Source organism: Brassica napus, chromosome A4 (genome assembly GCF_020379485.1).
Source record: "Brassica napus cultivar Da-Ae chromosome A4, Da-Ae, whole genome shotgun sequence".
Lineage (NCBI taxonomy): Eukaryota > Viridiplantae > Streptophyta > Magnoliopsida > Brassicales > Brassicaceae > Brassica > Brassica napus.
The window spans coordinates 18,695,525-18,707,983 of NC_063437.1; the positions used below are offsets into that span (position 1 = coordinate 18,695,525).

The following is a 12,459-nucleotide window of genomic DNA, read 5'->3' on the forward strand; positions in this document are numbered from 1 at the left end:
CACAAACTTCTTGACCAATCAAATAGTATTAAAACATTACAAGGTGAAATCATAATAAAGACACATATTGACTGACCAATCAGATAGTACTATTTTAAAAAATATTAAACGGTAAAAAAGGTAATAAATAGAGAAATAAATAACTAAACGGAAGTGGGATTATTATAAAAATAAGTATTGTGAGGAAGAAAGCTCAGTGACAAAAAAAAAAAAAGTGAGGAAGAAAGCTATGGTGTTTTACTGTAGTTTTATAACAAAATAAAAAGATTATAGTTTTTTTTTTTAATTCTTTTCTCAGAGCAGGTGTGGATTTTGAGGTTCTCTATAAAGTAAAGTAAGAAAACATCTAATCAAAATGTCCCAAGAATCTGTTCAGACACAAGAAGAAGAAGAAATAAAGTCAGTGGAGGAACAATGGCGTTTGTCCGAAATGCAAGCACTTGAGTTTCTCCCTGAAGCTTCCTCCGACAACAACAACTCAAGAAACTCAGAAACAGAGCTCCGGGAACATCCACCGGAAATGGAAAATAACGGTGCTCCTCCTCCTCCTCCTCCTCCGGAGCCCAAGAAACCTGAAATTCATGGAGTTGCATTCAAAGAGCTTTTCAGATTCGCAGACGGGTTAGATTACGCGCTGATGGCAATTGGCTCCGTTGGCGCTTTCGTCCACGGCTGCTCTTTGCCTCTGTTCCTCAGATTCTTCGCCGATCTCGTTAACTCCTTTGGCTCTAACGCTAACAACGTCGACAAGATGATGCAAGAAGTCCTCAAGGTACTAACTTTAAAAAACCTCCTCTGTTTCTTCAATCTCTGAAAACACTAATTCAAAAACTTCGGTTTCTTTCTACAGTATGCTCTTTACTTCCTCGTCGTTGGTGCTGCGATCTGGGCTTCCTCCTGGGCAGGTGAAAGACCTAAACTTTATGTTTCTTGATTTATGGTTTTTAAATCCTCTGTTTTTGAAACAGAGATTTCGTGTTGGATGTGGACTGGAGAGAGACAAACCACGAAGATGAGGATTAAGTACTTAGAAGCAGCTTTAAACCAAGACATTCAGTTCTTCGACACTGAGGTTCGAACTTCCGATGTTGTCTCCGCCATCAACACCGACGCAGTTATGGTCCAAGACGCCATTAGCGAGAAGGTAAACAAAGAAAAAACAGAGTCTAGTCTATTTACTCTGTTTTTACTCTGTTTTACTCTGTTTTTACTCTGTTTTTTACTCATCTGATCTGATCTTCCGATCTCAGTTAGGGAACTTCATCCATTACATGGCGACTTTTGCGTCCGGATTCATCGTGGGATTCACGGCGGTGTGGCAGCTAGCTTTAGTGACACTCGCGGTGGTTCCGTTGATAGCTGTGATCGGAGGAATCCACACCACAACTCTCTCTAAGCTCTCTAACAAGAGCCAAGAGTCTCTTTCTCAAGCTGGTAACATCGTCGAACAAGTAAGCACACAAATCAAGAATCAAAACCATTCTTACATCTTTGTTATCTTTGTCTGATTCGATTTTGAAATTTCAGACAGTGGTGCAAATCAGAGTAGTAATGGCGTTTGTCGGAGAGACGAGAGCCTCTCAAGCTTACTCATCAGCTTTGAAGACAGCTCAGAGACTTGGTTACAAAACAGGTTTAGCCAAAGGAATGGGACTTGGCGCTACTTACTTCGTCGTCTTCTGTTGCTACGCTCTCTTGCTATGGTACGGTGGCTATCTCGTTCGCCATCGTTTGACCAACGGTGGTCTCGCTATATCCACCATGTTCGCCGTCATGATCGGTGGCTTGTAAGCACCCTTCTCTCTCTCTCTGTTCATTCATCATTTGTTTATTGAGTTCTTGATTGTTGTTTAAAAGGGCATTGGGACAATCAGCACCGAGCATGGCTGCGTTTGCGAAAGCTAAAGTTGCTGCTGCGAAGATCTTTAGAATCATTGATCATAGGCCTACGATAGAGCGTAACAGCGAGTCCGGCGTGGAGCTAGACTCTGTCACGGGCCTAGTCGAGCTTAGAAACGTTGACTTTTCGTATCCGTCGAGACCTGATGTTAAGATCCTTAACGACTTTAACCTCTCTGTCCCCGCCGGGAAGACTATAGCTCTGGTTGGGAGCAGCGGTTCGGGCAAAAGCACGGTCGTTTCGCTTATCGAGAGGTTTTACGACCCGGCATCAGGTGAAAACAGAACGTCCAAGGCCTTGTGTTCTGTTTTGCTGGAGGATTTTTTTGTGTTAACACTGTTTTTATCTTCCTTGCAGGGCAAGTTTTACTAGATGGGCATGACTTGAAGACTCTGAAACTTAAATGGTTAAGGCAACAGATAGGGCTTGTGAGCCAAGAACCAGCATTATTCGCCACTTCTATCAGAGAGAATATACTCTTAGGGCGTCCCGACGCAGATCAAGTTGAGATAGAGGAGGCAGCTCGCGTGGCCAACGCTCATTCCTTTATTATCAAACTACCTGATGGCTTCGACACACAGGTCTGTATGTTCTTTAACATGTGTGTAAATGTTTTGTGTTATGCCGGACTAGGACCAGGCGCTCAACTAGAACCAGATGTCCGTCATAAAGTAGATGTCCAATTCTCTTATTAGTACGATATTGTCCGCTTATCCTAATATTTTATTTGGTAATTTGAAATAATGTGTCAGGTAGGGGAGAGAGGACTACAGCTATCAGGTGGGCAGAAACAAAGAATAGCCATAGCAAGAGCCATGTTAAAGAACCCTGCGATACTTCTACTAGATGAGGCGACGAGTGCGTTAGATTCTGAGTCAGAGAAGCTAGTGCAAGAAGCTTTGGATCGTTTCATGATCGGAAGGACGACTCTCATCATTGCTCATCGTCTTTCCACCATACGCAAAGCCGACCTTGTTGCTGTCCTTCAGCAAGGAAGTGTCTCTGAGATTGGAACGCACGACGAGCTTTTTGCCAAGGGGGAGAATGGTGTCTACTCTAAGCTTATCAAAATGCAAGAGGCAGCTCACGAGACCGCTATGAACAATGCAAGAAAGAGTAGTGCAAGGTATATTCAGACTCCATTTTTCTTGCTTTGATATTGATTGTTGAATGGTGATGCTTTCTTTCTTTGTGGTTAGGCATGCGGTTTCGGTTAATTCGGTTATATCGGTTCATTAATTTGGTTTTTGGTTAATTCGGTTTGTTCAAAATCTTGCTGTTTCGATTCTCGGTTGGTTTGGTTTTGAAAATTCTGCCAAATTAAACCAATATTTATAGCTTCGGCTAGATTTCAGTTTAAATTTTTTTTAAACCTTGGTTATTTTCGTTTATTTTTGTTAGGTCGGTTTGTCTTTTGGTCAATCCGGTTAGTTTAGTTCGGGATTTGGTTAAAATTTTGAAAAACCCGAGCTATCTGACTACCAAACCGATAACTGAAACTTTTTAAAAAGTTTGCCGAACTGAACCGAACTAATAACCGAATCTGAACTGAAAATATTAAATATTGATTCGGTTCGGGTATTAATGACAAGCCTAGTGGTTAGTAATGTTTATTCTACATGTTGCAGACAGTCGAGTGCAAGAAACTCTGTGAGCTCACCAATAATGACCCGGAACTCTTCATATGGAAGATCACCGTACTCGCGGAGACTCTCAGACTTCTCAACTACTGACTTCACCCTCTCCATTGACGCCTCTTCATACCCTAACTATCGACACGATAAGCTACCCTTCAAGGACCAAGCCAACTCCTTCTTGCGCCTAGCTAAAATGAACTCACCAGAGTGGAAATACGCTCTCCTAGGCTCTATAGGCTCTGTCGTCTGCGGCTCGCTCAGCGCGTTTTTCGCATACGTCCTAAGCGCGGTCCTTAGCATCTACTACAACCCGAACCACGAGTACATGATCAAGCAGATTGGTAAGTACTGTTACCTCTTGATCGGTCTATCCTCAACAGCGCTTATCTTCAACACGCTCCAGCATTCTTTCTGGGACATTGTCGGTGAGAACCTGACCAAGAGGGTCCGTGAGAAGATGTTTACGGCGGTGCTTAAGAACGAGATGGCTTGGTTTGATCAAGAGGAGAATGAGAGTGCAAGAATCTCAGCGAGGTTGGCTCTTGATGCTAATAACGTGAGGTCAGCTATAGGAGATAGAATCTCGGTGATTGTGCAGAACACAGCTTTGATGCTTGTTGCTTGTACTGCTGGTTTTGTTCTGCAATGGAGGCTCGCGTTGGTCTTGGTCGCTGTCTTCCCTGTAGTTGTTGCTGCAACTGTCTTACAGGTTTGTGTTCTTGCATCTCTTATTGTTCTTCTTAGAGAAGTCAACAGTGCTGGCTTAAATGGGACAAACGGTATGACCGTCGCCCAATATTTTTTTAAAAAATATATAGATAAATTATTTGAAATATTATAAGTTAACTAACATGCAATTATATTTAGAGCTTAATATTTAAACAGTGGATTTAGGTTTATAAAAATTTATAAATGATTTAAAAGTTAGTTTAGTCTTTTTTACACAAATTTGGGGTGTATGGTCATAATTTAAAAATAAATTTGAAAAGTGGTATCACAAAATTAGAACTCTCCCAAAAATATATGTATTTTTATTCAAAAATATTAATTAAAAGATCGAAAATATTTTATATAAATAAATATTTTGTTTTCAACATAAATTTATATCATAATATTATTTTGAAAAGGAACATTTAATAAGAAAGAGTAAATATTAGTTTTAACGTCTGTTTTGTCTTTTGTATAGAAAATGTTCATGACTGGCTTCTCCGGAGACTTGGAAGCAGCGCATGCCAAGGGGACACAGCTCGCTGGTGAAGCCATAGCTAACGTCAGGACAGTCGCTGCCTTCAACTCAGAGGCAAAGATTGTTCGTCTCTACACCGCAAACCTCGAACCACCTTTGAAACGCTGCTTCTGGAAAGGACAGATCGCTGGAATTGGCTACGGTATTGCACAGTTCTGTCTCTACGCATCTTACGCTCTAGGGCTATGGTACGCGTCGTGGCTTGTGAAACACGGCATCTCCGACTTCTCCAAAACCATTAGAGTCTTCATGGTCCTTATGGTCTCAGCCAACGGTGCAGCAGAGACACTCACTTTAGCTCCTGATTTCATCAAAGGTGGTCAGGCTATGCGGTCGGTTTTCGAGCTTCTTGACCGAAAAACCGAAATCGAACCGGATGATCCTGATACCACCCCGGTTCCAGACCGGTTACGCGGCGAGGTGGAGCTGAAACACATTGACTTCTCTTACCCTTCGAGACCAGACATTCAAGTCTTCCGTGACCTAACCCTCCGTGCTAGAGCCGGCAAGACTCTAGCTCTTGTCGGCCCTAGCGGGTGCGGTAAAAGCTCAGTGATCTCCCTTGTACAAAGATTCTACGAGCCGTCCTCAGGGCGGGTCATGATCGACGGCAAAGACATAAGAAAGTACAATCTCAAAGCCCTAAGGAAACACATAGCCATAGTCCCTCAAGAGCCGTGCCTATTCGGAACAACTATTCAAGAAAACATAGCGTACGGACACGAGTGCGCCACCGAGGCAGAGATCATACAAGCCGCAACGTTAGCCAGCGCGCACAAGTTCATATCCGCGTTGCCCGATGGATACAAGACGTACGTAGGCGAGAGAGGCGTTCAGCTCTCGGGAGGGCAGAAGCAGAGGATTGCTATCGCCCGTGCCTTGGTGAGGAAGGCAGAGATCATGCTGCTTGATGAGGCTACTAGTGCTCTTGATGCGGAGTCCGAGAGGTCGGTGCAAGAGGCGTTGGACCAGGCTTGCTCTGGTAGAACGTCGATTGTTGTGGCTCATAGGTTGTCTACGATAAGGAATGCTCACACGATCGCGGTGATTGATGATGGGAAAGTAGCGGAGCAAGGGTCGCATTCTCAGCTGCTTAAGAACTATCCTGATGGAATCTACGCGAGGATGATTCAGTTGCAGAGGTTTACGCATGGTCAGGTCATTGGTATGACGTCAGGGGGGAGTTCTAGGGTTAAGGAAGGTGATGATGCTTAGTACTTTGGTCGTATAGAAGAAGAAAGAACAGAGTAAAGACAACAAACACTAGGCTATGTTCTGAAAGAAAACTCCACGTGCTCATTTTTTTTTCTTTGTAATAAGTAATTTTGGGGTTTACCTATTTTTGGAACAACGTTTCAGATTTGATGGTATAGTATTATTATGATGAATCTAATTTTCACCTCTTTAATATCCATTTACCTCTTATCAAATAACAAGCTTTTCTAGTGAAGTGAAGATGGAGATAATTTCGCCAATGCATAGCTCTTACGAAAAAGTTAGCTCTTACGAAAAAGGTAGTAGATATTCCCACAATCTTGTTCGACATAACTTAGTATAATATTATGCATGTGCATTTTGGATATAATACGGATAAGAATCAATTTCGGTCATCTGTTTGAAAAGATAAAGTTTGTATGATCGTTGCAAAATTTTAGACCCGTTGTTTCGCCAAAGCTTCAAGGTCAGCTCTACTAGAATTCACAAAGGACTATTCTCTCTATGGCCTCCATAGCAACACTTTGATTCCCTCCCAAAATATTGCAAGAACAAAAAACACAATGGGAATGGCTTGGGAGAGATACATAAAACACAAATGTATCCTCACCACGATTAGGAGGAAGAGGAGGAGGTGGAGGTGGAGACAACGACGACAAACTTCACTTTAAAAAAAAAAAAAGACGATGACGACAAAGAGGAAGAGAAACTTTAAAGAAAACTCACTCAGTATAATTAGCCTACTTGGGCGGTTTCGATGACTGAAGAGAGGCCCATCTTAAAAGCAAGGGCTTACATAGGCTCATCCTTTATCAACTTGGCCTCATCGCATGTTACAACACATATTATTTTCTTTTTAACGCGTCGCCTTTAGCCCAAATAAACTGTAGCAAAAAAAAAAAATAGACGCAGTTTGCTTCTGCCTGAAAATGAGAGATACGATTTTTAGCTTTGCCAATCCTGGCACTATAATACGAGTACCTGCTGTCTGCTGAGTCTCTTACTACCAATCCTGATATTATAAAAATGTATTATGCAAGAAAAAGGAATAATTACTAATCTATTAATGACCAAATAAAAAAAAAATTAAAATTGCTGGAATCGTATCAAGATACAAATAATATTTTTTTTAAACTACGACAAGTATGTCATCACATTTATATATTTTTAACCTTGAACTCCAAATTTCAGAATACAAACACAAATTAATTCAGTCTGACTTTTGTTGTATTGTTAATAGTTAACTTTGTGAAAAAAAAATTGTAAAAAATTATGAAGTAGACAAGTTTAGATACTAGAGAAGAATGTTACTAATCAAAATTTATATCTCATGTTAAAATAATATGTGTCTACCTCAGACATTACGTCATTTATAGGATCACATGAAAAAAATTTCAACAAAATAGTAAATATGATGTTGACAAAATGGACCGGTAAAGGAGGAACGGAGCGCAATTACGCAACTCTTTGAGACATTTTTCACGTTCTTATCTTTTTACTGTTGATTCAATTAAAAAAAAAAGAGTCTTTTACTGTTATTCAGTTGAAAGAAAACCATATTAACTTACTTTTACTCACGGAACTGAATAAATCAATGTGACACTTCCGCATGTTTCTGCCTCTATCACGCAGCCCATGTTTTTTATTAGATAGGCAGTTACTTCCATCATTCCATGGAGGTGAGTTACAAATCCAAATGGTTTAATCTAACTCAATAATTGCTCTGCGAAGAACCAAACTTATTTTGTTTTCCTAAAAAAAATATGTAGAAATTGAAACATGAACTATATATGCTATATTAGTGCTGTACGAATTGAGTGAAGTAATATATACGCATTTGTTAGGTGAAACGAATAGTATATTAAAATAGAACATGGAGATTACATTCTTAATGGAAAATATATACATTTTCTTTGAAATGTGCACATAAATAGATTATGCACATTCTTTTGGGTAATTTACTAATATATGGCACCACGTTACACACACATCTAAAATTATTTTATGTACTATAGTACCAAATATATAAATAGATCAAACTACTTGACAAATTACAGGTTTACAACCATGTGCGATTGTTTCTTCTTGTACTTTTGAAATATAGATTTGATCGTCTTGTTATTAAAATGAACTAGCATCCAAAATACCAGTCATATAATTTAAAGATAGTGAACAAATTTACACTGAATACCCCATATAATTTATATAAAACTATTTAATTTCTTTTACAGAGTTTATAAAGATATGAATCTCAAGAAATATATATCCCTAAAACCATATAGTTTATTCTTAAACAACTGTAAAAATATTTTTGGAAAATTTGGTTCGTTTGACAATATTAAAATACCTCAAAAATAATATATGGCTGTTTAAAATTTCTAAATAATAGAAAACATAAAAGAGGAGAGCAGAGGATGATCCATCAGCTTCAGTGGTGGCTTCAGGTAGAATAAGACAAGACAATGCAATGTGAAGAATCAATAACTTTATCCAATACCATTTATCATAATATAATAGATCATCTATCTCTTTATTTTCTTTAGAACTTCTACCGGAAATAGAATACTCAAAAATGATGTGATCAAAAAGTTTGGTTCAATCAATACGTCATAGTTGACAGTATTATCATGGCACATAATTTTTAATTTAGCAAATTCGAGTTTTTAATTGTGGGCTTCATGAAATATCGCTGAAAGGTTTCAGTTTACAGAAAGAGTTTGAGATTTATTGCCTCAACCCTTTAAATTTTCGTGTGAAAGATGTCCCAAACATAAAGTTCACATTTATTTGAAAAGGAAAGAGTTGTAAGTTCAATTTTACTTCTATTTTCTTTTGTTTTAAACATGTCAGATTTGTACTTCCGTACTTCGTAAATTAGTTAATACATACTTTCATACCATGTTTTATATATGCGAATTATGAAAACATAAAACAAATTCAAATTGCTGCATCAACGTCTATTATTTTAGTTATTACTTAGTGTGTGAATTGTGTAACGATCTAATGTATAGTTGTATATTATATTTTGGTTAAATCATTTCTCTTCATTTGCGTGCTTTCTTGTCTAACCATCTGGTTAATTTCGAATCTCTCAATCATTATCGCATCAGCAGTTAATGGCTCTTTTTTTTTTACCTTAAACTGAATAAGATTCGGCTAATCTTAGACTAGTCATCAAGTAGTCAAAGCTGAGAAATGACATCCTTTTGTTTTCAAAAGCAACATAGTACATGATGAATTAATTAAATGTTATCTGTAAAAATATGTTTTATTCAGAAACTAGGTGCCTTCGTGTCTCGTACCATCACTTGTGTCAAGCCGGCGTCAAACGCCCACTGTCCCTGACCTCAGACCATAACAAATACACAATAGTATATCATATATGCGTTAGCACATGAATAATCATGTAACATCAAACCATACAATATTCAATAAAATTATGTATCAAATATAATAACAATAACCTCCACGCCCAAACCGACTCCTCTCTTCTCTATAAATACACATATTTGCTTCTACTTCCTCTCGTTCAAACATTTCTTCAGCCTTGAATTACAATATTATAAAAAATAAAAATTATCCTTATTATCTTCAACCAAGAATGGGAGAGAAACAAGAAGGTGCCAAAGTTGAACAAGAGAAGAAGGCAGCCGCCGTAGTAGCCTCTACTGAGACGACCGACAACAAGCCAAAGAGTGGCGGCGGCGGAGATTCAGCTGCAGCCCCGGTTGCAGCCGCTCCCTCCCCCTTTGTTTACAAAGTGGATATGCACTGCGAAGGCTGCGCCAAGAAAATCAAGCGAATGGTGAAGCACTTTGAGGGAGTCAAAGATGTGACGGCGGATATGGGTGGGAACAAGCTCACGGTGGTCGGGAAGATCGATCCGGTGAAACTCCGGGAGAAGTTAGAGGAGAGAATGAAGAGAAAGGTGGTACTCACCAACCCACCACCACTACCGTCCAAAGTAGACGCACCTGCAGCCCCCGCCGCCGCTGGAGAGAAGAAATCCGACGGTGTTGATAAGGCGGCGGCTCCTAGTCCTCCTACTCCGGCCGCTCCCAAAGAGGTATAGACTTAAATTCAATAAGGACAAGAGACAACTATGCTTTTGTATTTTACCAAATAAAAAACTATTAAGTTAAAAAAAAAACTATATGGTTTTGCTAACTTAAAATGGTTATTTTTTACAGTAGCTATTACAAAAAAAAAAAGATTAGGCAGCAAAAAAATAAATTATAACCAAGTTTAGTTGTCTAACAAAGTAGGAGTATGAATAACTGATTTGGCTTTAAATTGTTTTTGTTCAGAGCTCAGTGGCTTTAAAGATCAGACTACATTGTGAGGGATGTATTCAGAAAATCAAGAAAATAATATTGAAAATCAAAGGTATGGAGGTTAAAAAACAAACGAAGTTAGAAGTTAACTTTTTTCTTTCCCTCAGGTTAAAACCCAAAAGCCATTTTAATTATGCTAATTAGTTAATGTTTATTAATATGAAATAGGGGTCGAGACAGTGGCTATAGATGCAGCCAGAGACATGGTAACAGTGAAGGGAACGATGGACGTCAAAGAACTAGTGCCTCTCCTCACTAAAAAACTCAAAAGAACCGTCGAGCCTATTCTTCCGGCAAAAAAAGACGACGGAGCCGCCGAGAAAAATAAGTCAGAAGCCGCTCCTCCCGTCGCAAAGAAAGAAGATCCGGCTGGTGGTGTTACTGAGGCAAAGAAAGAAGGAAGTGAAGCCGGAGAGAAAAAGAAAGAAGGTGGAGACGGCGGAGAGAAGAAAAAAGAGGCCGGAAACGGCGGAGAGAAGAAAAAAGAGGCCGGAGACGGCGAGAAGAAGGAAGGTGCCGGCGGCGGAGGAGGTGCGCCGGTGGCTACGGTGAATAAGATGGATTATTATGGATACTCGCATCCTACGGTTCCAATGTATTGGCAAGAAGGACACGTGTACGGCCAGAGTTATTCGACAGAGGGTCAGACTTATCCGATAGGGGGTCAGAGTTATCCAGGTTCAGGATATAACCACGCAAGCGGAAGCTACGTGCCTTACTCGCATCCAAACATGAACGCGGCTCCTGGAATGTTCAGCGACGAGAACCCCAACGGTTGCTCCGTCATGTAACCATGGGATTAAATTGTAAATATATAAAACTTTAAGGGTCGGAACTTAAAATGTGAAACATTCACGAATGGTAACTTTGGATAAAGTTTAGAAACTGATATGGAGCCAACGGGTTCTTACGTGTAGCCGGTATTGTTCCTTTGTTAGTTTAGTTTCTTTCAAATATTTAAATAATTAGTTGTTTCACTTACTTTAATTGTAGTGTCAGCAGACAATAAACAAAAATGTAAAATGATGAAAATAACATAATAAGTAAACTTTCAAGAATGGATTATTTTGGTAGATTTATCATTGTTCTTCACGTTTGGCTACGAATCTTTTTGTTTTCCACTAGGAAATCATTTTGGTTGATTGACTTATGTAGAAAGATGATTCAAATTCAAATGATTATATTTGTACGAAATCTTGGAAAAAATGAACAACAATGGATGATATTTTGCTGGAAAGCTAATTAAAGCTATTTTCTCGATCAACAATGATATTATTATCTCCATGGTAATTATTGTTATCCTTTGCAAACTAAAGTGTTATCTTTATTGCAATGAATGAATCATTAGTCTTCCCTGCAATAATTCACTAATGAATTACAGAATTGTATAGCTCAGTTAGTAACTAAACAAGCCTGTATATAAATATATATAATTTTGATAACATCTTTAAAATATAAGTATGATAACATCAGTTGTCGTATTTAGCAAACCGGATTAAAATCTAGATAATATATAGAAGGATCTTCTGTTATATATCTGCATCACTTTTGTCATCTTATCATCTATATGCTCGAACTGTAAACTCAAAATGATCCCTCTTTTAACATATGGTAAAAAAATGATGTCTCTTATGAGGAAGAAATATGAATAGCATTCAAGTTAAAAGTAAAAGAAGAAGATAATGGTAGATGTTGACATGTTGTATGCATCTAAATTTTCTTATTGTAAGATAACTATCTATCTATAATCTATAGTTGAAAAGATATTTGAAGTGATGTAATTCGAATATTTTGACTTGAGAAATCCATTAATAGATATCGTGAAAGCACCTTTTCTGGTGAGACCGAATCATTTCATTATTTGAACCACATTCTTGAGTATATAAAGTAATTTGCACGAAATTAAATACTATGAATTAACTGAGTTGACGGAAAAGAGTAAATAACTGGAGAGACGCATCTCATCAACAATTTATAGGGGTCTGTCTACATATGATTGTCATCATCATGTTAGTATTCATAGCTGGTCGTGTTCAGTTCAAGTAATTTCTAGACTGTAAGCAGTTCTCAAAAGTCTCCATCTTCTTATGTAAGATTTTAACATGTTCTTGAGCTAGCCGTACTGGC

The 12,459-nt window shown here is 38.5% G+C and overlaps 2 protein-coding genes across 3 annotated transcripts; both read left to right on the forward strand.

Moving 5' to 3' along the window:
* The first annotated feature begins 224 nt into the window (after positions 1–224).
* LOC125608321 (ABC transporter B family member 1-like) lies at positions 225–6,185 on the forward strand. The gene is made up of 10 exons (XM_048778540.1): positions 225–772; positions 851–905; positions 969–1,144; positions 1,251–1,451; positions 1,528–1,787; positions 1,858–2,174; positions 2,258–2,481; positions 2,653–3,026; positions 3,529–4,246; positions 4,724–6,185. Exons 1-10 carry the CDS (start codon positions 356–358, stop codon positions 5,996–5,998), a joined length of 4,017 nt encoding a protein of 1,338 aa, XP_048634497.1. The 5' UTR covers positions 225–355; the 3' UTR covers positions 5,999–6,185.
* A 3,223-nt stretch (positions 6,186–9,408) lies between these two features.
* Positions 9,409–11,217, forward strand: LOC106391496 (heavy metal-associated isoprenylated plant protein 5). 2 transcript variants are annotated; one of them, XM_048778541.1, is made up of 4 exons: positions 9,409–10,064; positions 10,306–10,384; positions 10,501–10,790; positions 10,821–11,217. In XM_048778541.1, exons 1-4 carry the CDS (start codon positions 9,600–9,602, stop codon positions 11,121–11,123), a joined length of 1,137 nt encoding a protein of 378 aa, XP_048634498.1. In that variant the 5' UTR covers positions 9,409–9,599; the 3' UTR covers positions 11,124–11,217. The 2 variants fall into 2 exon arrangements, with proteins under 2 accessions (XP_048634498.1, XP_013687617.2); XM_013832163.3 differs by having other exon boundaries at positions 10,501–11,217.
* Positions 11,218–12,459: the final 1,242 nt, after the last annotated feature.

Excerpts from the sequence above, each read along its gene's own strand:
- LOC125608321 (XM_048778540.1), top strand. The coding sequence starts at position 356 with ATGTCCCAAGAATCTGTTCAGACACAAGAAGAAGAAGAAATAAAGTCA. Across the intron at positions 906-968 it reads CTGGGCTTCCTCCTGGGCAG|AGATTTCGTGTTGGATGTGG; the intron begins GTGAAAGACCTA and ends TTTTTGAAACAG. Across the intron at positions 3,027-3,528 it reads GCAAGAAAGAGTAGTGCAAG|ACAGTCGAGTGCAAGAAACT; the intron begins GTATATTCAGAC and ends TACATGTTGCAG.
- LOC106391496 (XM_013832163.3), top strand. The coding sequence starts at position 9,600 with ATGGGAGAGAAACAAGAAGGTGCCAAAGTTGAACAAGAGAAGAAGGCA. Across the intron at positions 10,065-10,305 it reads CTCCGGCCGCTCCCAAAGAG|AGCTCAGTGGCTTTAAAGAT; the intron begins GTATAGACTTAA and ends GTTTTTGTTCAG. Across the intron at positions 10,385-10,500 it reads AATAATATTGAAAATCAAAG|GGGTCGAGACAGTGGCTATA; the intron begins GTATGGAGGTTA and ends AATATGAAATAG.